The 27,809-nt window shown below is 46.1% G+C and overlaps 1 protein-coding gene across 1 annotated transcript in view; it reads left to right on the forward strand.

The window, feature by feature from the left end:
* LOC122816509 (CREB binding protein) overlaps nt 1-27,809 on the forward strand; it is a gene marked incomplete in the record, with an annotated part of 4,149,155 nt that overhangs the window by 3,319,108 nt on the left and 802,238 nt on the right. Inside the window, 1 exon segment of the mRNA XM_044089341.1 lies at nt 21,544-21,600. Within this exon segment, the coding sequence (XP_043945276.1) occupies nt 21,544-21,600 (57 nt within the window).

Below are 27,809 nucleotides of genomic sequence, written 5' to 3' on the forward strand. Positions count from 1 at the left end.
GGCGCTTCGGCTAGGGGATCCCGACTTCGGTTGTGGTCTCGGAGACGGGTCAGTCCTTGGATTCGGGGGGACCCGCCTTCGAGGCCATGAGGAGCGCACTGGCTAGGTCGTCAGTGACATCACTTGGATCGGCCACTCCGTCCCCATACACCCCAACTAGAGCCTCTAACACCCCCTATCAGTGGACAGCAGAGTTCGAATGCCTGAGGACACCCCCATGAGTGGTCCTCAGCTTTCTGAGGGCCCCTCAGAGTCTGTGCCTGAGGAGCCTCCCAGGAAGAAGCTGTGCAAGAGGAAGCACATAGACTCCCAAAACGAGTCCATCACCTCGGATACTGACCTCGATGATGCAGACGGGTCCCCTAAGTCGGCCTGCGATGACGTCTCCTTCTCCGACATCCTGGAGATTTTGAGGCAGAGAGGCGACTGGCCTTCCAAGCCCCCCTCTGAGGAGGAGTCGGTATTCCTCAAGGCCTTCGGAGCTCAACCTTCCGCCTCCTGGGTGTCTCCACCCTTCGATGAACTCTCAGACCTGATTTGTCGAAGGGTGTGGGAGCACCCTGATTCCGTCGAACCAGTGCCCAGTCATCCTAATAAGTTCCTGTCTGCTCCCCCGGGGAAAGAGTTTTTGACAAAAGGGGTCCCTGTAGATATCACGGTGGTGGCATCAGCTACTCAGAAAGAAGTTGCAGAGGCTTCTTCCTCCATCCATCCTCCTAACAAGGAGTCCAGAAATATGGATCGATATGTGAAGCGTACCCTGTCTTCAGCGACCTTTACACTGTGGTCTCTGAATTAACTTTGTCACTTTACTCGGCTCCAGAGAGATCTCCTCAAAGAGTTGGGAGATACCTTGACGGGGAACATGCCTGAGGCGGTAGCGCAGACTGTTAATGCCCAGTTGTCTACCCTTGGTTCCATTGCAAACTCGTCCTTGAGGCTCATATCCTATGCAGCCAAAGGGGCGTGTAGGGCAGCTAGCTTAGGCTTGGCTCTTAAGAGGCAAGTCTGGATGCGCCTATGTCACTTCGCGGAGGCTTTCAAGTCTTCCTTCACGGACGCCCCCTTCGATGGGTCCTCTCTTTTTGGATCCAAAGGGAAAGAGACTCTCACCAGATGTGAACAGGAGGGTAAGACTTTATCTGCCATAGGGGCCCGTTTCTCTTTCCCCTCTAGGCCTTATCCCAAGGCTCAGAGAGGAGGGAAAATGTGGTTCAAGAAATCGCAAATGTCTTTCCCAGCCACACATGGTGAGCCCCCCTCCAGAGGCAGAGGTGGGGGGAATTATTCTGAAAGACACCGTCCTAGGGGCAGAGGAGGCCCCCGCAGTCTGGGAGACCGCGACTCCTTTCACGGATCTTCCTATCGGCATCCCTGAGGGATTGCCCGACTGTGCTGCTCCGTAGCCAGTCGGGGGTCATTTTTTGAGGCATCCTCAAGCCTGGGAGAGCATCACTCAGGATCGATGGGTGCTTCGAATAATCACTGGAGGTTACACCATTCCCTTTGTTTCGCCCCCTCCCCTAATCAAAAAAATCCCAGACGTTCCACCCAGTCAAAGGGATCAAGTAACGCTAGAGATAGCAAAGCTGCTAAGAAAAGGAGTCATCCAACCGGTCCCCTCAGACCAGATTGGATCAGGAACTTACTCAAAACTCTTTTTGGTGCCGAAACAAACAGTGGACCTGAGACCCATTTTGGATCTCAGTCGATTGAATCACTACGTCCTGAAGTCCAAGTTCCGAATGGTCACTCTTCAATCCATCTTCCCATTGTTGGGAGAGGGAGTATGGATGTGCTCCATCGACCTCAAGGACGCCTATTATCACATCAAGATAAACAAGGCATCCAGGAATCATTTACGCTTCTGGCTGGGAGCCAGTCATTTCCAGTTTCGAGCCCTGCCCTTTGGTCTCACCACAGCCCTCAGGGTGTTTACCAAGTGCTTGGTAGTGGTGACAGCTCACCTGAGACGTCTAGGATTCCAGGTGTATCCTTACCTGGACGATTGGCTCATTACCGCCCCCACCAGGCATCTCCTCATCCAAGCCAGAGAGGCTACCATAAACCTTTGTCAAAGGTTAGGAATTACACTAAACTGGGAAAAATCTGCCTTGCTGCCCTCACAGCGTGTTGTATTTATAGGCGCAGAATTAAACTCTGTCCTAATGAGAACCTTTCTACCTCAAGAAAGGATTACAGTGTTGCAATCTCAGGTCGAGGCTCTATTGCCCCGGAAGAAGGTCCAAGCCAGGTCCGTTCTTCAGTTATTGAGATCCATGGCTGTGACCATCATGTTAGTACCCTTAGCCAGGCTACACAAGCGGATCCTCCAGTGGCTCCTATCAGTCCAGTGGTCCTATCAAAAATTACCCCTCTCTCACCCAATTCTTCTCACAGAGCATTGCAGGCAGGATCTCTGTTGGTGGCTATGTTCCTCCAACCTGGACAGGGAGAGGAATCTAGTCCCCCTTTCTCCTGCTGCCACAGTAACCACAGACGCTTCTCAGATAGGGAGGGGGGGGCATTATCTGGGCAGAACGGTCCAAGGCATGTGGCAGGATTACGAGGTACACTTACACATCAGTGTCCTGGAGATGAGAGCAGTGCTGTTAGAGTTGCAATCACTTCAGAGCTCTCTTCCCCGGGGAACAATTGCTACTCACTCAGACAGCATGTCAGTTGTTTGGTACCTGAACAAGCAAGGGGGAACCAAGTCTTACCCCCTTTGCAGAGAGGCCATGAGAGTGTGGAATTGGGCAGTGTCTTCCCAACGGTTTCTAGTGGCAACACACATTCCGGGAAAATCCAATGTGATAGCAGACAGGCTAAGTAGAGCTATTCTCATGCCTTACGAGTGGTCCCTGAACAACCGAGTTGCCACTCGGATCTTCAGCAGGTGGGGTCAGCCTTGCTACGATCTCTTTGCCAGTCCCTTCAATGCCAAATGCAGCAACTACTTCACTCTGATCCCCCCACAGGGGGAATCACCCAGGGACTCTCTAGTCCACGTTTGGCCTTCCGGTCTGCTCTATGCCTTTCCTCCGTTTTCTCTGTTACCAAGAGTGATTCAGAAAGCCATCCACTTGGGAAGCAAGATGATTCTAATTGCTCCACACTGGCCCCGCCAGGTCTGGTTCCCCTTCCTTCAGCAGTTCACTGTAGACGGTCCTTGGACTCTGGATCCAGTACCAGACCTTTTGACTCATATGTCGGGACAGCTCCACCCCTCCTTACAGTCCCTCAGGTTGACAGCCTGGCTGCTCCACTTCCATCGATAGTTAGACTACATTCCTTTTCACCTGAGGTGGTGCATATTCTTTCGTCGTCTCACAAGTCCTCCACTAGAAGAATTTACTCTAGCAAATGGAAGAGATTTTCCATCTGGGCTCAGGTACAAGGTCTGGACCCTTTCACAGCCCCTATGTCGGCGATCTTAGACTTTTTAGCTATGCTCTTCTGACAGGGCTCTGCTCCCTCGACCATTAAAGTGCAGCTGGCAGCCATTTCTAATTTCCATGTATCCTATGAGCCCTCTCTTATGGGCCATAAACTTTGCAAGGCCTTTTTGAAAGGAGCCTGGTTACTGCGTCCTCCTGTGTCAGAACCCGTCATGCCATGGGATTTAAATCTGGTATTGCAAGCCATCACTTGTACGCCCTTAGAGCCGGCTGCCACTTGCGAACTGAAATTCTTATCCTGGAAGATGGCTTTCTTAGTGGCCATCACTTCGGCTAGAAGAGTTTCAGAACTTCAAGCATTGTCCATTAGGCCCCCGTATTTAATATTCCATAAGGACAGGGTATCCTTGAGACTTAATCCGTCCTTTCTTCCTAAGGTGTCGTCTACATTTAACCTCCACCAATTTATTGAGTTACCTGTGTTTTTTCCCAACTTCTCCAACAAGGTGGAGTTCAAATTTCATCAATTGGATGTGCATAGACAACTAAGATTCTATTTACACAGGACAAAACACGTAAGAAAATCAGATCGTTTGTCTCCTTTTCAGAGAATAGAACGGGTAGTTCTGTTTCCAAGTGCACAATTTCTAAGTGGATTAAGGATTGCATTACCTTTATTTACTCATCAGCAGGCAGAAACTTACCCTCCCCAGTCAAGGCTCATTCCACTAGGGCGGTCTCGACTTCAATAGCGTATCATGCCAGGCTTTCCTTGGACGACATTTGTGCAGCGGCCACCTGGGCTTCTCATCACACCTTTATCTCTCATTACAAGCTGGACGTGGCATCTAGAGGCCGGGCTTCCTTTGGTTCCACAGTTCTCAGGAGTATTTTCCTATGAGCCTCCCGGGTTAGAGGTGCTAGGGACGCTGTCCTATCAGTAATGAATGTAGGCGAGATAGGACCACATAACATCAGTTAGTTATGTACTCACCATAACGATCGATGTATGTGGTCCATCTCGCCTACATTCTTACGTACCCTCCCACCTGCCCCCTGCCTAAAGGATTTGGAGGATAATTACTCTGAGACCCTTCAGAATTGGTTTATTCCCTTTTCCTGGTGGATGATACTCTTCTTACTGAGGTTGGTGTATGTGGAGTGACTCGGATGCATGCAAACAAGATCTGGGGGTTTGGGAGAGGTGCATCCTGGGATGCGGGTTAGCCCAGCCAATTAGAGACTTCCTGCTAGAAAATAGTCGGCCGAGTTGGAGCTGATTATCGGCTCCGAACCCATCAGTAATGAATGTAGGCGAGATGGACCACATACATCGATCGTTATGTTGAGTACATAACTAACTTTTCTCGATCTCCATATTCCGAAATGGCTTCCGTAAGCCATCCAACTACCGATCTACTGAAAAAAATGTAAGGATGATGACAGAGACAGACCGCACAGGTCCAAAACTGCCGACGACGCTTCCGTTAAGCTAGTCGCCATTGCGTCGGTGCTCAGTGAGAAGCTTTCACAGCCTCTGATGCCTGTTTCAGTGGATTCTCAGGCCTCTACCAAGACCCTTTCGGAGTCTGGTATGCCGCAAGACTCTTCGACTACAGAACCTGCAGATGTCTCTACCTTGGATGGGTCCGGAACTGCTGAGCAGGCACTGGCTTCTGAAGAAGTTCTTCACTCTACTGATATTCGACACTAACCGACAACTTCTTTCGCGTCTTCAGTTCTGCCTAAAACTACTGAGTTTCTAAGGATAAGAGTATGAGCTACGTCTAAAAAAATGACCCAAACTCAAGCACCTGCTTCCTTGCCACAACATCAAATGCTTAAAATGGCAGAAGACCTTATTTTACTGATTAGGCGAAGCCAGCCTTCCTCTGCTAAGAGAAAAAGAAGACCTGTCCCCAGCAGCTTTAACAGACCAAAAGTCTAACGACTCTGAGGTATCTGATTATGAAGTCTTGCCTTTATCTGCTTATGAGGATTCAGATGCAGAGGAATCCATTCCCTCTGCTTCTCCTCCAGAGGATTTTTCTTTTGGTGAAACCTTACATACTTTAAGAGAGCATTTCCACTGGGAATGCCAAGACTATCCTCAGTCCAAAATGAGACTCAGAGAATTTCTAGATTTGCCACAACATAGGCTTTAGCAATACCCCCAGTCCTGGATGTTGTGGATGATGCCTTTATGGAATCCAGTCTAACTCCTGATACTTTACCCCCTGCTCCTAGGAAACCAGACAGGTACTGCAGAGTTCCTGACTCACACATTCCTTTTCACAATCCTACTGCTGACCCAGAGGTCATCTCCCAGGGGCCTAAAGATATAAAAGCAACTACAACTAAGAATCCCACCCCTTAGGACAGAGATGTCAGAGCTTTAGACAGATGGGGTAAGAAAGTATACACCTCTGCAACTCTCGCCATTAGGGCTTTGAATTGCCAGTTTCACATGCTGAAGTACCAACAACATATTATGGAACTTATTAAGGAAAAATTAGCTACCTTTACAGACTGTGCAGAAAATAAAGAATTACAAGAGCTTATGCATTCTGCAAGCCAAGTCAGCAAGCATACTTTGCAATGTGGCTTTTATGCCATGGAAGCGTCTTGCACTCAGCAGTCACTGGTTCTGTACTAAGAAGGCATGCTTGGCTTAAGGAGCAGACCTTGCCAGACCATGTCAAATCAAAATTACTAGACGCTCCTTTGAACAAGGGCACTCTGTTTGGCACCAAGGCAGAAGAGGTTCTTAAAAAGATGGAAGAAAAAGCTAAATCTATGCAGACAGTCAAAGATTTCTTGCAAGTACAGCCTCCTAGATTCAGTAGGCATTGCCTCTCGAAGCATTGGTCCTTTCCAGCCCCTCAAGGCCATCTCAAACTAGGCCCAGGGGAAACAGACCCCCCGCAGACTACAGTCTCAGGGTATGCAGAGGTCTAAGTAATGGAGTGCCTCCACTTTAAAAACAGGGAGTGCTAAGCCCCCCCCCCCCTTACGGAAAGAATTCACAATGACTTCTCAACTCCACTCCCCACCTCTGCCCAACTGCTCATGCCCATAGGAGGAAACCTGCCCATCAAAGACCGATGGGTCCTCAACACTGTATTCCAGGGTTACAAATTTTACTTCCACTCACTGCCAACCCCAAAAGGGCTCCCAGACCTTCCTCCAAACCAGTGGGCAGAGGCACAAAACCAAGTTCAATCCCTGCTCTCCATAAGGGCAATTCAGCCTGTTCCTGTGGAACAGATAGGTCAAGGGTTCTCTTCCAGACTTTTCCTGGTACCCAGAAAAGAGAGCACGTGGCATTTGGCACCCAATCCTAGATCTTTCTACTCTAAACACCTTCCTGGTGATACCAAAATTCAAAATGCTCACTCTTCAAAAGCTTCTTCCTATGCTGGCCAAAGATGCCTGGTTAGTCACCCTAGACCTAAAAGAAGCCTATCTGCACATCCGTATTAGGGACTCATGGAGGAAATACCTACGCTTCAGGGCAGGATCAATGCATTATCAATTCTCTGCACTTGCCTTTGGCATATCCACTGCTCCCACAGTATTCACAAAATGCCTGGCTCCAGCCATTGCCTACTGCAGACAGAGAAAAATTCAAATTTACCTGTACTTGGACGACTGCCTGATTCAGGCAGACAGTCAGGAAATGCTGTTGCAGCACCTGACATTTGTACAAAACCTTCTAACCTCCCTGGGGTACACTGTCAATGAAAAGAAGTCAAAACTAGTCCCCAGTCAAAAGATTGTATTCCTGGGAGCAAGCTTGGACACAGCATCCCAGATGGCATTCCAAACTCTAGAAAATCAAGCCTGTCTGACAGGCTACTTCACTCAAATGGCCACCAGAACCCAGCTATTCGCAAGGAAAATCCTGCAGAACATAGGGTTCATGGCCTCTTGCATCCTACTAATTCCATTTGCCAGACTGCATATGAGGAAACTTGGTACTTAAAAAGTCTTTGGTGCCAACATTCTCAGGATCTGGAAACTGTCATTCCTATCATACCTTGTCTAAGGACAGAGTTTCATTGGTGGGCAGCAGCATGCAACCACAACAAGTGACTTCCCTTTACTCATATCCACGCCGCCCAGACCCTAACCACAGACGCATCAGACTATGCCTGGGGGGGCACACCTGGACAAGTGCATTCAAGGCTACTGGAACTCAAGTCAAATTCATCTGCACATCAACCAAAAATAGATGCTAGGTTTTCTAACAGCTTTCAGATCCCTACTCTCACCAGGACCCCTGCTAATAAAAACAGGCAACATCACAGTTATGTGGTACATCAGCATACAGGGGGGGAAGCCACTCTTACCCACTCTGCAGGCTAACCATGGCCCTGTGGAACACGGCCTTGGAGATGTAGGTCCATCTGCAAGCTCAATTCCTGCCAGGCAAACAAAACTCACTGGCAGACAACTTAAGCAGAAATCTCCTAGACCCACGAGTGGCAGTTAGAGCCCAGCACCTTCAGTCTTCTGATTCAGAAATGGGGGACCCCAGAGGTGGATCTCTTTGCCTCCCATGCAATCACCAGCTCATCAAATTCTGCACCAGGACACCTCACAGCAGGGCCTGGAAAGTGGATGCCCTATCCTTCCAGTGGGTAAACCTCTAATTCTATGCATTTCCCCCTCTGCCCCTTCTTTCAAGAATATTGCTCAAGATAAGACAGGACAGACCAAGGGCAGTCCTGACTGCCCTGGACTCGCCACGCCAGCACTGGTACCCATTACTGCGCAGCTTGTCCCCGGTGCCACCCTGGCACCAACCCCAGAGCCTGACCCTCTTTGCTCAGCAGGGGGGACAGATCTTGCATTCGCAACTGCAAACCCTGAATCTTGCAGCCTGGCTTATTCCTTGAATTCTCCCCCAGTGACCAGCCTAAGCAAGCAGGTGCTGGGCGTCATTCTTGAAGCCAGAAGACCCAGTACAAGGAAATCCTATGCTGATAAGTGGAAAAGGTAGTGCTCCTGGATTCAGTCTAAAGGAGAGGACACAACCCTGCCCTCCATGCCTCTAATCCTGGACTACTTAGCAGATCTACTCCACAGAGGCCTATCCTTCTCCTCCATTAAGATCCATGTCTCTGCCATCTCTGCTCATTACAACACTGAGACACCCCTCTTCTCTCACCCTCTCATCAAACAGTTCCTGAGTGGGGTAAACAACATAAGGCCACCAAGGAGAGCACCCACCCCTGCTTGGGACCTTAACTTTGTACTGGAAAAGCTCATGCTACCCTTTTTTGAGCCTGCAGCATTAGCAGAGTTAAAATTCCTCTCTTAGAAAACAGCGTTGCTTCTGGCCATCACTTCAGCTAGAAGATTGTCTGAGCTACAAGCACATGTTCATCGTGCAGTCATTACAGATGCCAAAGTCTAGGTCTGGCGTCGGTTGTCGTCACTTCTTCCCTGACGTCAGTGCGGCAGGCGTATAAAAGAGGCAGACGATGCCATTTTCTCCAGTCTTTCTTGCCGCGCAGTGCCCGAAGCAGAAGCAGTTCGCAAGTGCCGGTCGGCCAGCTCCTGAGATTTACGAAAGTATTTCAGCCGAAGTCGTCTTTAAAGCTAAGTACCCCTTTGGGGAAACTTTTCTTGCCTCAGACCGATGTCAGACAAAGTTAATAATTGCATTTCTTGTGGGAAGCAAATACCGCATAAGGATTTCCACTCTTTCTGTATACCTTGCTTAGGCCCAGACCACGAAGTCTCGGCCTGCCGTTTTTGTGCTAGGTTCAACAAGCGCACTATTAAGCGCCGGGCAGAGTTTGCCCTTCATTATTTTGGCAAAAAATTTAATTATATCATGTCGGATACACCGGCACCAGTTTTAAGCAAAAGGCGCAAAGATAAGGACCAACATCCGAGGTCCGCACCGAGTACTGAGACCACTCTTAGGCCGACTACCGGTTCTCCGGTTCTCAGCGAGGTGCCTACGCAGCCCCTGAATACCGATGAAACTATTTTACCGGTGACTTCAGTACCCGAGGTCGCAGGCTCCTCGGTCTCCATTCCTACTGCAGATACCGACGCCACTCTTGGCGGGGAAACTCAAAATTTAGTCAGGCCTGCCATTTCTGAAGGCGTCTTCAGGCCTTCCACCTTCTCTGTTAAATCCTTCACTAAATCTAAAGCTGCCATGAAAACTAAAAAACAGGGTCCTCAGACCTCCTCTCAAGGCCCCATGCCTAAAAAGCAGATGCTTAAAATGGCTGAGGATTTGATAACTCTCATCAGGGGTTCTCAACCCCCCTCTGACAAAAGACTCAGATTGGAGGAAGACTACCCTTCCTCAGACCAGGCTTCTATTACCTCAGAACATTCTGAGGACCAGGATTATGCCTATTCCCCTTTCGAAGACTCTGATGCTGAGGAGTCTATTCCCTCGGTCTCCCCCCCGAGGACTACTCTTTTGGGGAAACCCTGCATACATTGAGGGTACACTTTCACTGGGAAGGCCAAGATTACTCAGATTCCAAGAAAAGGCTCAGGGAATTTCTACTGCTCCCCCAGCACAGGCCCCTGGCTATCCCTCCTGTTTTAGATATTTTGGATGATGTGTACGCAGAAGCCAGCCTTAATCCAGATTCTTTACCTCCAGCCCCTGTTAAACCAGACAGGTATTACCGGGTTCCTGATTCTCACCAGTTCCTTTATAAAAGCCATACTGCTGACCCAGAAACTATTTCACAGGGTCCCAAGGGAATAAAGGCTTCTACTGCTAAAAACCCTTTACCTTCAGAGAGAGATTCCAGAGCATTAGAAAGGTGGGGGAAAAAAGTGTATACATCTGCCACTTTAACCATGAGGGCATTAAACTGTCAATTCCATATGTTAAAGTACCAACAGTTTTTGTTATCTCAGTTGAAAAGCAAAATGACACAAACAGAACAACCAGATTTGAAAGAGTTGCAGGATTTATTGCATGGTGCAGAGCAAGTATGTAAACATACCTTGCAGTGTGGTTTTGATGCTTTAGAGGCCTCATGTAGAGCTGCTGTCACTGGGTCTGTTATACGTAGACATGCTTGGCTCAAAGAGCAAACCTTACCAGATCATGTCAAAGCAAAGTTATTAGATGCACCACTTCAAAAAGATGTATTGTTTGGTGTTAAAGCTGAGGAGGTACTAAAGAAAATGGAGGAAAAAGCGAAGTATATGCAAACAGTGAAAGATTTCCTGCAGGTACAACCTCCACGCTTCAGCAGAAACTGGCCTTCAAAAAATTGGGCCTTTCCAGCCACGGACAGACCTCAAAAGGGCAGATACAGACGCCCAAGGGCTAGAGGACAACCTCAAGGATGTCCTTCAAGGATGCATCTGCAGTCCTAACAAATAGGTTGTCCTGTCCTCAGGCAGCCCTTCGGTCGGCCGGATTCCAAAGTCTGGGTCTGGCCTCGGCTGATGTCGCACTTTACCCGACGTCATAGCTGCAGTTCTTCGGGTATAAAGGTATCAGCCGACGCCATTTTCCTCAGTCTTTCTTGCCGCGTGGTGCCCGAAGCAGAAGCTGTTCGCAAGTGCCGGTCGGTCAGAACCAGAGATTACTGCTACCGAAGACTTCTAAAAAGCTAAGTACTCCGTTGGGGACTCTTTCTTGCCTCAGCCGATGTCAGAAAAAGTGAATAACTGTTTAACTTGTGGGAAACAAATACCTCATAAAGATTTCCACTCTTACTGCCTACCTTGTTTAGGCCCAGACCACGACGTAGCAGCTTGTCTAGCCTGTGCTTCTTTCAACCGACGGACACTTAGACGTCGGTCGGAATTTGCTGAGGAGTTTTTCGGCTCCGCTTTTGCTTACAACATGCCGTTGGAAACTTCGACTTCGCAATTAACTAAAAAGCGCAAGGAAAAGGACCAACTCTCGCGGCCCGCGGTTTCGCCCGAAACCGCGGTTAAGTCAACCGCGAGTGTCTCGGTTTCGGCTGAAACCGAGTCCTCGGTCCTTCCTTCGGCCGAAAGCTTGCCTCCTATCGAGGCCTTATCCAGCATGGCTGAATCTGCTACTGAAATTCCACCTGCTCATGCAGGTTCACAGGATTTATCTGATACTATTCCTTTAGATATATCTACTCCTGCATGTGGAGCTGCTAGGCCCCCTGCATCCATGTCGATTAAGGCTTTTGCCAGGGCTAAAGCAGCAAAATCAACCAAAAATGTGCCTGCTAAGACCCCCTCTCACAGGCCTAGCTCTAGTACTCAAATGCTTAGTCTAGCAGAGGATCTTATTTCTTTGATCCGGGGATCCCAACCTCACCCTGACAGGGCCTCTCACCCACCTCCAGAGAAGAGGCCTAGAGCAGAGCCCCCTGAGCCAGTTTTTTCAGATTACTCCTCTGATGATTCAGAAAATACAGACCCTCCAGAGGGCCCTTATTCTCCTTATGAGGACTCTGATGCAGAAGACTCCATTCCTTCTGCCTCTCCTCCTGAGGAATTTTCTTTTGGGGAAACCTTGCATGCTATGAGGGAACAATTTCAACGGCAGGGCCAGGATTTTTCAGACTCTAGGAAAAGGCTTAGGACCTTTTTGCATTTGCCACAGCATAGGCCTTTAGCCATTCCTCCAGTACTTACTATTGTGGATGATGCATTTAATGATGCTTGTACTGCTCCTGATTCACTTCCTCCGGCCCCTGCTAAGCCCGACAGGTACTACAGGGTTCCGGACACACATTATCATTTGTATAAGGCTCCTTTGCAGATCCTGAAACTATTTCTCAGGGACCCAAGGCAGTAGCAGCTACCTCTGCCAAAACCCTCCCTCTGAAAGGGAATCTAGGGCCTTAGAGATGGGGTAAAAAAGTTTACACTTCTGCTACTCTTTCGGCTAGGGCCTTAAACTGTCAATTCCACATGATTCAGTATCAGGAATTTATGTTAGATCAGTTAACTAAAAAACTGTCCTCGCCTGAACCATTAGACAAAAAATCTCTTCAGGAAATGGTACATAACATTCAGCAGGTCAGTAATCATTCCTTAAAATGCGGCTATGATGCACTGGAGGCTTCCTTTAGATCAGCTATGACTGGTACAGTGATCAGAAGGCATGCATGGTTAAAAGAGCAGTCCTTACCAGACCATGTTAAATCAAAGCTTCTAGATGCTTCCTTGGATAAGCTCAATTTGTTTGGCTCCCCTGCACAGCAGGTGCTGAAGAAGGTGGAAGAGAAAGCAAAATCTGTCCAGACAGTCAAGGATTTCTTACAGGTCCAGCCTCCAAGGTTTAGTAGGAACTGGCCTTCCAAGAATTGGTCCTTTCCAGACACCACCAGAGCACAGAGAGGCAGGAATAGGTGCCCAAGAGGCAGGGGTCAATCCAGAGGTGCCTACAGGGGACGTCATTGGCAACCTAACAACCAGCGAAGTACTGCCACAGATCCAGCCACTACCACTTCCACAGGACAATCACAGTGACTTGGCTCTGAGACCGCCTACCAGGGAACAACTAGAAGCACCCTTAGGCGGAAAGCTAGCCTTATTTTCGGAAAACTGGCATCACATCACAGGAGACAAATGGATTTTACAGACAATAGACCAAGGTTACAGGTTTTGCTTCCATACTCTACCAAGGAAGAGAGGAATGCCAAACCTACCTCCAAATCAAAAGACAAAAGCTCTAGAACAAATAGACCACTTGATAAGGATGAGAGCTATAGAAAAGGTACCGTCTATGGAACAAGGGCAAGGATTTTACTCCAGACTTTTCCTGGTGCCAAGAAAAGAAAACCAATGGAGACCTATTCTCGACCTGTCCGCTCAAAACACATATCTCATTGTTCCAAAATTCAAAATGCTGACCCTACAGCAGCTTCTTCCCATGCTGGGCAAGGAGTCTTGGCTGGTAACTCTAGATCTCAAGGAGGCATACCTGCATGTCCCCATACGACCAAATTGCAGAAGATACCTCAGATTTCTTGCAGGATCAGAGCATTATCAATTCTCAGCATTGCCCTTTGGCTTATCTACTGCGCCCAGAGTATTCACGAAATGCCTGGCATCAGTAATTGCTCATTGCAGGCTTCAGGGAATTCAAATTTACCCTTACCTGGACGACTGCCTGTTACAAGCGGACAACAAAAACAAATTAGAAAAAGATTTGAAAAAGGTCATTCATCTACTACAAGCCTTGGGATACACAGTCAGTATAAAAAAGTCAAGGCTGATACCATCCCAAACAATAACTTTCTTGGGTGCAGAACTGGACACATCAAATCAAATGGCATCCCTCACAGCAGAAAAGCAGAAGCACCTTCCTCTCTATTTCAGGGCATTAACAACGCAGAACCAGCTAACAGCAAGGAAAGTCCTGCAAGCCCTGGGTTACATGGCATCCTGCATAATATTGATTCCACATGCCAGACTACATATGAGGAAGTTGCAATGGTACCTAAGGAATTTATGGTCTCAGCACAAGCACAGCCTAGAAACCCAAATTCCAATAATTCCATGCCTGAAGCAAGAATTCCAATGGTGGGCTCAGGCCTGTCAATTGAACAAGGGACTGCCCTTCCACAGCCCTCAACCAAGCCAGACTATCACCACGGACGCCTCGGACCTCGGTTGGGGGGCACACATGCTGGACAAGTGCATACAAGGCCTATGGACTCAAGACCAGCTGAACCTACACATAAATCAAAAGGAGATGCTGGCAGTAAAACTGGCAATTCAGACATTCAGACCGTTTCTTCGACAGGGTCAATTGCTGATAAGGACGGACAACACCACAGTTATGTGGTACATCAACAAACAGGGAGGCACACATTCATACCCTCTATGCGGATGGCAATGGACCTCTGGAATGTGGCCCTGAGCTTCAACATTCAGCTACAGGCAATATTTGTACCAGGAAAAGAAAATATACTAGCAGACATCCTAAGCAGAACTACCACGGATGCCCACGAATGGATGCTGCATCCAGACATCTTCAAATCCATTACAAGGAAATGGGGACTACCAGAAATAGACTTATTCGCATCCCCACACAACCACCAATTGAAAAAATTCTGCACAAGGGCATACCACCCACTTGCTTGGAAGGTGGACTTCCTATCTTTCAGTTGGAAAAACCTGACAGCATATGCATTCCCACCTCTTCCTTTGATGCACAAGGTGCTACTGAAGATCAAAGAAGACCGGCCAAGGATCATCCTGATAGCTCCAGACTGGCCGAGGCAGCATTGGTACCCATTACTGAGGAGTATGTCTCGGGAACAAATATGGCCTCTGCCCCTAGTTCCCTTACTGCTAACACAGAACAACTTCAAAACCCTGCATCCAAACCTGAAAACGCTGCAGCTAGCTGCCTGGAACATTGCATAAGACAAAATAACCCAGATTTATCTCAAAGGGTTAAGGACATTATCTTGGAGGCTCGCAGACCCTCAACAAGGAAAACTTATTCAGCAAAATGGAAAAGATATCTCATTTGGAGTGCAGCAAAAGGAGAAAATGTGTCACTGGTAAACATAGCTAACATCCTGGAATACTTGGCAGAACTTTTCCACAATGGCCTGTCCTATTCTTCCATTAAGATTTATGCATCAGCTATTTCGGCAGAATACAACATGGATCCTCCAGTCTTCTCACATCCTCTACTCAGGCAGTTTCTGAGAGGAATTAAAAATGTAAAACCACCAAGGAAGCCACCATTGCCCGCTTGGGACTTGAACTTTGTGCTAGAAAAATTGACACTCCCTCTTTTTGAGCCAGCAGCAACAGCAGAATTACAGTACTTATCATGGAAAACTGCTTTCCTGCTTGCAATCACTTCAGCAAGAAGGGTTTCTGAATTACAGGCATTAATGGCAGTACAGCCCTTCCTTATCTCCCATCAAGATAGAGTGTCCATGAGAACTAATCCTACTTTTATGCCAAAGGTGGTCTCCAGGGTATCTTTAAACCAAGCTATCCACCTGCCTACATTCTTCCCCAACCCACAGAACAGGGGAGAAAGGCTATTACATACCTTGGATGTACATAGACAATTCGCTACTACCTGGACAGAACCAAGAGCAATAGAAAAACTGACCAGTTACTGGTAGCATATGCAACAGGAATGGAAGGAAAAGCAATTTCAAAACAGACAATCTCTAAGTGGATAGGAAATTGCATTAGATTTTGTTACTCTTACCATGGGAAGACAACTCCAGAAAACATCAGACCTCATTCCACAAGGGCTACAGCCACTACTACAGCTTTTTACGAGGAGTGGCTACCAAAGACATTTTAGAGGCTGCTACTTGGAGCTCCGTGCATACATTTGCCAAGCATTATAATCTACCCTTATACTCCAGATCCCGAGCAGGTTTTGCCACTGCTGTTTTGCAAGGGATCTTAACTACACCATAATCTTATTATTACCTCCTCCCCCAGTTTGGCTGTGGTATTCTACCCATTTGTTAGGACTGCAGATGCATCCTTGAAGGACATAGTACAGTTTTGTACCTACCATAAATGTAGATGTCCGAGAGGTATGCATCTGCAGTCAGGATTACCCTCCCTCCTTCCCCTCTGTGGTACTCCTAGGGTATTTGCCCATCTTCTAGCTAGCTGGGGGAATCTATTATGGTGTATTTGTTTGTATATATGTACATACATGTTTGTTTTTATTTGCTGTCTGTTATTTGGAAACTTTTACATTTATCCAAATTTAGCCTTCCTAGAGGGCACTTGACATCTGGGGCAAGAAACACTGAGGAAAATGGCGTCGGCTGATACCTTTATACCCGAAGAACTGCAGCTATGACATCGGGTGAAGTGCGACATCAGCCGAGGCCAGACCCAGACTTTGGAATCCGGCCGACCGAAGGGCTGCCTGAGGACAGGACAACCCATTTGTTAGGACTGCAGATGCATACCTCTCGGACATCTACATTTATGGTAGGTACAAAACTGTACTTTCTTACAGAGCAAGACAGTGGCAAGCACCAACCCCAAGAGGTGGAGAAGATAGATCACAGTCATTTAGAAAACAGACACAATGACTTACCCCTATGCCTGCCACGCAAAGCTTTAATGGTAGCACCTTTGGGCGGAAAACTGGCATTATTTTCAAAAAACTGGCATATTGTTACAAAAGACAAATGGATTCTGGACATTATAGACAGAGGCTACAGGTTCCACTTTCACACCCTTCCAAAAATGAGAGGCAAGCCAAACCTGCCACAAAATCAAAGGGCAGAGGCACAAAGACAAATTTCCGCTCTCATGGATATGAAAGCGATTCAAGAGGTACCTGCAAAAGAACAAGGTCAAGGTTTTTATTCCAGACTATTCCTGGTACCAAGGAAAGACAAAGATTGGAGACCTATCTTAGACCTAGCCATCCTAAACACATATCTACAGGTACCAAAATTCAAGATGCTCACATTACAGCAGCTTCTTCCCATGCTGGGCAAGGAGTCTTGGCTGGTAACATTGGACCTCAAGGAGGCATACCTGCATGTCCCTATCAGACAAGATTGCAGAAGATACCTCAGATTTCTTGCAGGTTCAACCCATTACCAATTCTCTGCATTGCCCTTTGGCTTATCTACTGCACCCAGAGTGTTTACGAAATGCCTGGCATCAGTAATTGCCTTCTGCAGACTACAAGGAATACAAATCTACCCATATCTGGACGACTGCCTGATCCAAGCGGACAGCAAGGACATTCTATTGCAGCATCTGGTGTTTGTAATAAAACTGTTAAACTTCCTGGGATACACAGTGAACAAAAAGAAATCAAAACTAATACCTTCTCAGCAGATAATTTTCCTGGGTGCCAGCTTAAATACAACCACCCAGATGGCCTACCTCACGCCAGACAAACAAGGGCAACTGTCTCAATACTTCAGCAAAATGGCAACTTTCACCAGACTAACTGCAAATAAAGTCCTGCAGGCACTGGGATTCATGGCATCTTGCATCCTACTAATCCCATGTGCAAAGCTGCATATAAGGAAACTACAATGGTACCTAAAAAACTTATGATCTCAACACAGCCACAGCTTGGAAACAATTATACCACTCATTCCATGCCTTCAAAAAGAATTTTTGTGGTGGGCTCAAGCATGCCAAAGAAACACAGGTCTCCCTTTCTGTGTACCTCAAGCAACTCAAATCATCACAACAGACGCCTCAGACTACACCTGGGGAGCACACTTGGCAGATCAGTGCATTCAGGGAAAATGGTCCCAAAAAGAGAAGCACCTACACATCAACCAAAAGGAGATGCTAGCCGTGCAAAATGCTCTTATGACCTTCAAAGACCTACTGCATCCAGGCCAGCTGTTGATAAGGACAGACAACACCTCAGTCATGTGGTACATAAACAAACAGGGGGGAACTCATTCATACCCCCTGTGCAGGCAAGCCATGACCCTATGGAACACAGCACTGGAATTGCAAATTCAACTACAGGCACAATTCCTGCCAGGGAAGGAAAACACACTGGCAGACAACCTAAGCAGAAATATGACAGATCCACACGAATGGAAGTTGCATCCTCAAGTTTTCTGAAAGATAACTCGGGCATGGGGACAGCCAGACATAGATCTATTTGCTACCCACAGAAATTACCAGTTGAAAAAATTTTGTTCAAGGACCTATCATCCACAGGCCTGGAAAGTGAACGCACTCTCTTTCAATTGGACAACATTGACAGTCTATGCCTTCCCGCCTCTTCCTCTACTGACCAAAGTTCTATTAAAAGCCAGAGCAGAGAGACCACAAATGATTCTCATTGCTCCAGACTGGCCACGACAACACTGGTATCCGCTCCTAAAGAGCCTGACGCACTCCCCACCATGGATCCTACCTCTAGTCCCTCTTCTGTTGTCCCAGCACAACTACAAAACCCTTCACAGCCAGCTCAAAACCCTGAATCTAGCTGCATGGAGAATACCTTAATTTCCCAACAGACTCCTCTTCAAGGAGGTGCAGGATGTCATCTTGGAGGCCAGAAGACCTTCTACTAGAAAAGCCTACTCCGCCAAATGGAAACGATTTTGTTCCTTGAATCAAGAAAAGGGCCAGAATCCTTGGGTGATAAATATACCTCAAATTTTACAGTACCTAGCTGAGATGTTAAACAGTGGCCTTTCCTTCTCCTCCATCAAGATCCACGCTTCAGCCATTTCTGCACAATGCAACACAGACCCTCCTTTATTCTCACATCCTCTATTAAGGCAGTTCCTCAGAGGGGCAAAAAATATAAAACCCCCAAGGAAACCACCAGTTCCAGCTTGGGACCTCAACTTCGTATTGAAAAAGCAGACCCTGCCTCCCTTTGAGCCGGCTTCTTCAACAGAGCTACAATACTTGTCATGGAAAACAGCCTTCCTTCTGGCTATCACCTCAGCACGCAGGGTTTCGGAACTACAGGCCCTCATGGCTGTGCAACCATTCATCATTTTCCATCAGGACAGAGTTTCCTTATGAACCAACCCTACCTTCATGCCAAAGGTAGTATCCAGTGTAGCTTTGAATCAGACTATCCACTTACCTACCTTTTATCCAAATCCACAGAATAAAGGGGAGAGACTACTACATTCCTTGGACATTCACAGACATCACCGTTATTACTTGGACAGAACAAAGCCATTCAGGAAATCTGAGCAGCTCTTTGTGTCCTATGCTACAGGTGCTCAAGGAAAGGCTATTTCCAAACAGACAATTTCAAAATGGATAGCCCACTGCATACGCTTTTGTTATTCATTTCATGGAAAATCTGTGCCTGCATACATCAGATCCCACTCCACCAGGGCCACAGCTACCTCTGCAGCTTTCCTCAGGGGGGTCCCTACCAAGGACATTTTGGAAGCAGCTACTTAGAGTTCAGTGCACACTTTCCCCAAGCACTACCACCTTCCACTATACTCAAAATCTAGAGCGGGCTTTGCCACAGCAGTCCTGCAGGGCATCCTCACTCCTCCTAGTTCCACTTAGTGCCTACCACCCTTACTTAGCTTTGGGATTCTACCCATCTGTAATGACTGCAGCTGTATGCACGATGAACATAGTACAGTTTTGTATTTACCATAAACACAGATGTTCGAGTGTTCATACAGCTGCAGTCCAGGTTACCCCGCCCCTCCGTCCCCTTTTAGGACAGGCCTTATGACAAACACCTTTATCATACAACCTATTTGGGGTATTTTTTTATGGTGTATTTGCTTGCAACTACTGTTTTTTGATTTATCTATATTGCATGTTTGCATAACATTATGTTTTGCCTTCCTTCTGGGGGCACCTGACATCTGGGGCAAGAAAAACTGAAGAAAATGGCGTCGGCTGCTTCTTTTATACCCCTGCCGCACTGACGTCAGGGAAGAAGCGACGACAACCGACACCGGACCTAGACTTTGGAATTCGGCCGTCCGAGGACCCGCCTGACGGCAGGATAACCCATCTGTAATGACTGCAGCTGTATGAGCACTCGAACATCTACATTTATGGTAGGTACAAAACTGTACTTTATGGCTGTGGAACCCTTCATTATTTTTCATGCTGACAGGGTCTCCCTCAGGACTAATCTTTCCTTTATGCCTAAAGATGTTTCCACTGTGGCTCTCAACCAATTTATCCGTTTGCCAACCTTCTTCCCTAATTCTCAAAATAAAGGGGAAAGGATCCTGCACTCCTTGGACGTGCACAGACAGCTCAGATTCTACCTGGATAGGACTAAGCCCTTCAGGAAATCTGACCACTTATTACTCAGTTTTGCACCAGGGGCAGAGGGCAAGGCCATTTCAAAACAGACAGTTTCCAAATGGATAGCACACTGTATCCTTTTCTGCTGCAAACACCATGGGAAACCAACCCCTCAGGGGGTCAGAACACATTCCATTAAGGCAACTTCCACCTCTACAGCATTCCTCAGGTGAGTCCCTACCAGGAACATTGTGGAGGCTGCTACCTGGAGTTCTGTACACACATTCACAAAGCATTACCGCCTGCCTATATTTTCCAAATCCAGAACGGGTTTTACAACTGCAGTCCTGCAGGGCATACTAGCCAGCCTAAACTCTTCTTGACTGCTTCCACCCTTTCTTCAGCTTTGGGAATCAACCCAAGTGTGATGACTGCAACAGTGAAACACGAAGAACATAGTACAGTTGTGTACACTTACCATAAATGCAGATGTTCAAGTGTATTCACTGTTGCAGTCCTGGTTTCCGTCCCTCCAGGCCCCTTCTTTCTCTCTCCTCTCTGTGTATATTACTCACCCCTTGCAGGGGTATTGGTATTGGTATTTACTTTTTGCTGGTGGTGATTTTCCCACCATAACTTAGCTCCCTATTGTGGGGCTCCTGACATTTGGGGCAAGAAAAACTGATGTAATGGTATCGGCTGCCTGTTTTTATACCTCTGAAGACCTGATGTCAGTCCTGGAGCGACAGCAACTTGCGCAGAAATACTAAGTCTCTGGTATTCAGGTCGACTGAGGGCTACCTGCAGGCAGATAACCCAAGTGTGATGACTGCAACACTGAATACACTCGAACATCTACATTTATGGTAAGTACACAACTGTACTTTCTTTCTTAAGTAATTCCCAGATATTATCAATTTTTGTGTTAGATTTAAACTGCTGTGCTTCAAACCATTGTGAATCATTGTGGTCTCATCACTGTGTTTAAGAAAAAAGTCAAACTTTCTTTTTCAGACCTTCTGTAGTGCCAGTTTTAAATGTGCTGCAAAAGACCTGCTTGAGCCAGTATTAAACTGCTGGACCCTGATTGCCCATGAGTGGATGTGTTCCACAAAGTCTACTGTCAGCTGTGCCTATATCTTTTTTTCTAACTATTTTTTTTCACATGTATTTTGCCTAGGATCCAGTCTTAAGTCCAGCTCATTTAACTAATGTTTGATGGTACCTTGTCAAAATATTTTGCTAAAATCTAGGTAGGCCATATTCACTAGCCCCTTCTAACTGTGTCGAAGTCAAAGAACATTCCCATTTCCATTTAACTTTTTCTTTTTTGAGTTTCAGGCATTGTTAAAGGTAAAATGTGGGTTTACTGATCCAACAAATATAACATGATAAAGTTAAAAAAAAGGTTAATTTATCTGCAGAATTTTTGTTCTTAACTTTTTATTTATTTTTTTGCCAACAGAACAATTTTGAAGGAACAGTTTGAAAAGAAGAAAAATGATACATTAGACCCAGAGCCGTAAGTATCTCAGTTGTTAAGCATTTGAATTTGGCTAACCACAATATTCATTTAAACTTGCCAGGTGTAGATGTTCTTCGTTCCACATTGCTGCAGTCCTTACTATTGGGTAGTCCGCTGTCCAGTCGGCGCGAATACCAGAGTATAAGGCTGACGTCGGTCAGGGCGCATTAGACAGGGTACTAATGCGCATGACTCATATCCTCAGTCTTTTGCCGCATGGTCCGATGCAGAAGCAGTTTTGCGAGTGCAGGTTGGCGTTCTGAAATATTTCCGAAACCGGAGTTTCAGACCGAATCAGAGTTGGCTAAGTACCCGTTGGGAACATTTTGGTTTTTCTTGCCTCAGTATTTAACCGGATGTCAGAAAAGTGAATAACTGTATTTCTTGTGGGAAACAGATACCTCATAGGGATTACCATACATTGTGTATACCTTGTTTAGGGCCTGAGCCGTTGTTGGTTGCCGCTCTTGTGCTAGGTTTAACAAACGCACTATTAAGAGGAGGTTAGACTGTGCCAGGTTAGTGTTTGGGAAGCGTTGCAATTATAAAATGCCGTCGGATGCTCCGCCGCCCGCCCAAGAAGCGCAAGGACAAAACAGCGAAGCCTAGGGTTGATGAACCGGCAGTCCCGGACGCCGGTTCTTTAGAGGCTCAGTGGAGCCAGAGGTTTTGCCAGGAGTTTCTATGGAGTCTCAGGCAGAATCTTTACTGTTACAGGATGTACCCTCTCAGGAGGTAGGCCAGGCTGAGGGGGCTTCTCAGGTAACTGTTCTTCCCTCTCTTCCCAAAGTAATTAGAGCCTCTCCTTCTGTTGCCAAAACTTCTTTGAGAGGTAGGCCAAGTTCAGCTTCAGTGGGGGCTTCTCCTAGCATTTCGGGTTCTGTACCTAAGAAACATATGCTTAAAATGGCAGAAGATTTGATTACTATGATCAGAGGTTCTATGGGCCCTCCTGATAAGAGGCCTAGGGTGGAACCGGAGTTTGACAGTTTTGAACAGTGTTCAGAGGCTTCTGAGTCTTCTGCGGAAGATTTGCAGGAGTATCCTCCTTATTCTGATTCTGATGTGGATGATGCCACTCCTACAGCTTCTCCTCCTGAGGATTTTTCATTTTCGGAGACTCTGCATTCCATGAGGGAGCACTTTAAATGGGAAGGCCAGGATTACTCTGATTCCAGGAAAAGGCTTAGGGAATTCTTGTTTTTACCCCAGCATAGGCCCTTAGCTATACCTCCTGTGTTGAATGTGGTGGAAGATGTTTTTGCAGAGGCTTCCCTGAACCCTGACTCTTTGCTTCCTGCTCCTGTTAAACCTGATAGGTACTATAGGGTGCCCGAAGCTCATAAGTATTTGTTTAAGAGTCCTAGGGCGGACCCAGAAACTGTTTCTCAGGGGCCTAAAGGTGTTAAGGCCTCTGTGGTTAAAAATCCTGTTCCCACTGATAAAGAGGCAAGGGCTTTGGATAGGTGGGGAAAGAAAGTGTATACTTCTTCCACTCTAGCCATGAGGCGTTGAATTGTCAGTTTCACATGCTAAAATATCAAAATTACCTCCTTTCACAATTGAAATCTAAGGTGGATGCTTTGGCGGAAGGTATTGAGTGTAAAGAGTTGCTGGATTTGGTTTATGTGTCTGAACAAGTGGGTAAGCATTCTTTGCAATGTGGTTTTGATGCTGTACAGGCCTCCTCGAGGGTGGCTGCCACTAGTTCTGTTCTTCGCAGGCATGCCTGGTTGAGGGATCAGAATTTAGCTGAGCATGTTAAGACAAGGATTTTGGATGCTCCTTTACAGTCTGATGTGTTGTTTGGTTCGCCTGTGGAAGCAGTTTTAAAGAAAATGGAGGACAAAGCTAAGTCTATGCAAACTGTTAAAGATTTTTGCAGGTGCAGCCCAAGTTTAGTAGAAATTGGCCTGCTAAGGGGTGGACATATCCTGCTTATGATTCCCAGTCTAGGGGTAGGTCTAGACGTGGTAGGGGCAGAGCTCAAGGTTCTTTTAGGCCTAGAACAGGAGTTCACCTGCTCAGACTTCTGGTGAGGGCAGGGGTCAGTCCTTAAACAGACCCAATGACCTGCCTTTTCAGCTGCCAGTAGATTCTCGGAGGAAGACTGTCTCTTTTCAAAGAAAATTGGGATTTAATTACTCAAGACAGATGGGTGTTGGACATCATTCACCACGGTTACAGATTTTATTTCCATACAATGCCCCTTTCAAAGGCATGCCAGACGTTCCTCCTCCACAAAGAAAAGAGGCTCACCAGCAAATTTCTCAGTTACTCCAGATGGGGCTCATTCAGCCAGTCCCTGTATCAGAAAGGGGCCTAGGATTTTATTCTCGCCTGTTCCTAGTACCAAAGAAGGGGAACACGTGGAGACCAATTTTGGATTTATCTCTCCTCAACACTTATCTGGACATTCCCAAGTTCAAGATGTTGACGTTACAACAGCTTTTACCTCTGCTGGGCAAAGATCACTGGATGGTAACTTTAGATCTCAAGGAAGCTTACCTTCATGTGCCTATAAGGCTAAGTTGCAGGAAGTATCTGCGCTGGAAATTCTCATTATCAGTTCTCTGCATTGCCCTTTGGCTTATCTAGAGTATTCACAAAGGTTCTGGCTCCAGTGATAGCTTACTTCAGGCTACAAGGAATTCAAATCTATCCTACTGCCTGATTCTGGCTCAAGAAAAGAAGACCTTCTGCAGCATCTGGAATATGTTATAGCAGTGCTAAGATGCCTAGGGTATTCAAATAAAGTCCAGTCTAGTACCCTCTCAAGACATGTGCTTTCTGGGTGTGAGACTGAATACAGCAGCCCAGATGGCCTTTTTAACCCCGGACAAACAAAAGAGTCTATCACTTTACTTCCATCAACTATCTCATCAGTCCGTGACTGCAAGGACAGTCCTTCAAGCATTAGGGTTCATGGCATCTTGTATTCTGGTGCTTCCCAATGCCAAACTGCATATGATGAAGCTACAATGGTATCTCAAAATGTATGGACACAGCACTGCCAGGATTTGGACACTGTCATTCAAATAATACCTTGCCTTCAAAAAGAATTTTTGTGGTGGGCTCAGGAATGTCACCTAAACAAGGGACTCTCTGTGACCCGGCCAGAGGCGAGTCAGATTTTAACGACAGATGCCTCGGACATTGCTTGGGGAGCTCATCTAAATGGAAAGTGGATACAAGACAAGTGGCCTGCCAGACTACAGCATCTACATATCAACATGAAGGAGATGTTAGCAGTCCAGTTTGCATTAATGGCTTTCAAGGAGTTACTTCTTCCAGGGCAGGTGTTGATTCTAACAGACAACACAACTGTCATGTGGTACATCAACAAGCAAGGGGAACACATTCTTATCCTCTATGCAGGCAAGCAATGATTTTATGGGAGACAACTAAGGTTTCTGCCAGGAGCACAGAACTCCTTAGCAGATGTGTTAAGCAGACAAATCATGGATCCCCACAGTGGAAACTGGATCTTCATGTATTTCAGAAATTGACAGTGTCATGGGGAACTCCAGACATAGATCTGTTCGCTTCTCCACTAAACCACCAGCTGCCAAAGTTTTGCACAAAGGGGTTTCATCGCACAGCTTGGAAAGTGGATGCTCTGTCTTTCAGTTGGAAAAACCTTCATGTGTATGCCTTTCCACCTCTGCCTCTTCTTCCAAAGGTGCTATTAAAAGTCAGACAAGACAAGCCAAGGATGATTTTGATAGCTCCAGATTGGCCTCGGCAACACTGGTACCCACTACTAAGGAGTCTGGTAAGGATGCCTCCATGGCCTTTACCTTTGATTCCTCATCTGTTATCTCAGAAGGACGGTCATCTGCTCAATGTCAAGCTTCACTCTCTTCATCTAACAGCCTGGCATATTCTGTGTTGAAGCACAGCAGGTCTCAACTTCCTCAACAAGTTTTAAATGTGATTATGGAAGCTAGAAGACCTAGTACAAGGAAAATAATGCAGAAAAATGGAAGAGATTTTTATTTTGGAGTACAGCAAAGAATTTGGAGGTTATTTGAGTGTGGCTCTTCAATATCTTACTGAGTTATTGGACAAAGGTTTGTCCTTCTCTTCCATTAAGATTCATGCTGCAGCAATTTCAGCTCACTATGATTGTGACCCACCTTTGTTTATCCTTTGTTCAAGCAGTTTCTTAGAGGGGCAAAGAATATAAGACCCCGTAGAGCACGAGCTCCTACTCCTGCTTGGGATCTCAATTTTGTGTTGGAAAACTTACTCTACAACCTTTGGCTACTGCTGAATTGAAATACTTGTCCTGGAAGACTGCTTTTCTGTTGGCTATTACTTCTGCAAGAAGGGTGTCTGAGTTGCAGGCCCTTATGGCAGTAGAGCCCTTTTGATTTTCCATAAGGATAGGTATCATTACGCACTAATCCTTCCTTTATGCCCAAGGTGGTTTCTAGTGTGGCTTTAAACCAAACTATTCATTTGCCTACTTTTTATGCAGACCCCCAAAATAAAGGGGAAAAGATTTTGCACACTTTAGATGTACACAGGCAATTGTTATTATTTAAGCAGGACTAAGGATTTTAGGCAGTCTCAGCAGTTGTTTGTTTCTTTTGCTTTGAGTTAGAGGGCAAGCCTGTGTCAAAACAAACTATTTCTAGGTGGATTGGGTTTTGCATTGCATTTTGTTATTCCCATCATGGCAAGGAGATTCCAGCTGGGATTAGGCCTCTTTCCACTAGGGCTACTGCCACTTCAACAGCATTTCTAAGGGGGGTGGCAACTAAGGATATTTTGGAGGCAGCTACTTGGAGTTCAGTGCATACTTTCTCTAAGCATTATCACCTTCCTATCTACTCTAAGTCTAGGGCTGGTTTTGCCACAGCTGTTTTGCAAGGCATGTTGTCAGCTCCTACTTCTTTATGATTTGCCAGCCTCCCTTACCTCTGCTTTGGGATTCTACTAGTAAGGACTCCAGCAATGTGGAACGAAGAACATAGTACAGTTTTGTACCTACCATAAATGTAGATGTTCGAGGATCCACATTCCTTCCCCTCTGTGTTTAGGGGTGGTTGTGTAGGTGAGGTTATATGTTACTATTTATATATATATATATTTTTGTATATATTGTACATAATTTTGGTGCAGGTATTTTGGGCCTTGTCTTTTCTTCTGACATCTGGGGCAAGAAAACTGGACAGCGGACTACCCAATAGTAAGGACTGCAGCAATGTGGATCCTCGAACATCTACATTTATGGTAGGTACAAAACTGTACTTTTTGCCTTCTCCTACAGAATCCCTTGTCAGTTACCATGTGTCACCACTGCTAACAGTTCTTATGGGTAGGACTTTAAAGTCTGTTTTTATGAGTTGTTATGTTTATGATGGCAGACAGCCCTCCATATTTAAGCCTTCTTGTTGAATGCCGTGCGAGTTCCATTAAATAAACCTGCATTTCTGTACTTTAATAGTGGTAGGGGATTATTCTTTTTTTAAATCAGTCATCTTGTAAAGGTTACATCATCATTTCACTTTAATGAAAAGGTTGCCTTTCTGGTTTATTTTAGCACAGGCCATCTTTGTAGGCCAGATTTCATCTTCATTCTTTGAATTGTAAAAATTGTCATACTGTTATATTATGTGGATGGCTGGAATTTAGGATGACTGCTTTTCCGTCATCTGTTGTGAGATCTTAGCTCATGGTGCAGCATCTAGGCAGATGACTGTCTTGTGAATTATGTTTTTATTAATGAGATTGCAGCTAGGCATATTCAGTGTATGCCATTACGTATGCTTTTTTGGGAAATAGTTTTGTGCATTCAGATACGCTAATATATGCGTGACAGTTATGTTGCACATTATGTTAAAATGTTTTTTTTTTTTTTTTTCCTTTGTAGTGGCAGTGTGGCTGTACTTTCAAGAATTTTTTTGATCTAGAATTAAAAAGTTATGCGTTGTCTAAAAGGAGACTGTACATTCTGGCAGATGGTGTAAAGTTCCAAAAAGTTTCACCTGCCCTCCTTTTTACATGTTATTGTAGGTTGGATGTTAGGATGCTTTTTCACAAGTTGTACTCCACTAGGCTTGCTGCTGCCTCAGTAGCTGCTTTCAGACATGTTCTTGATTACAAACCTAGAGGAGTTGCTCACTTCTACGTTGGTGCACACCCTTCATTTGTCATAAAAGCAGCAGTTTTGAGTCTCATTGAGATGTTGCTTTGGC

Source organism: Protopterus annectens, chromosome 12.part0 (assembly GCF_019279795.1).
Source record: "Protopterus annectens isolate FY-2018-M chromosome 12.part0, PAN1.0, whole genome shotgun sequence".
In the NCBI taxonomy this organism is placed as follows: Eukaryota; Metazoa; Chordata; order Ceratodontiformes; family Protopteridae; genus Protopterus; species Protopterus annectens.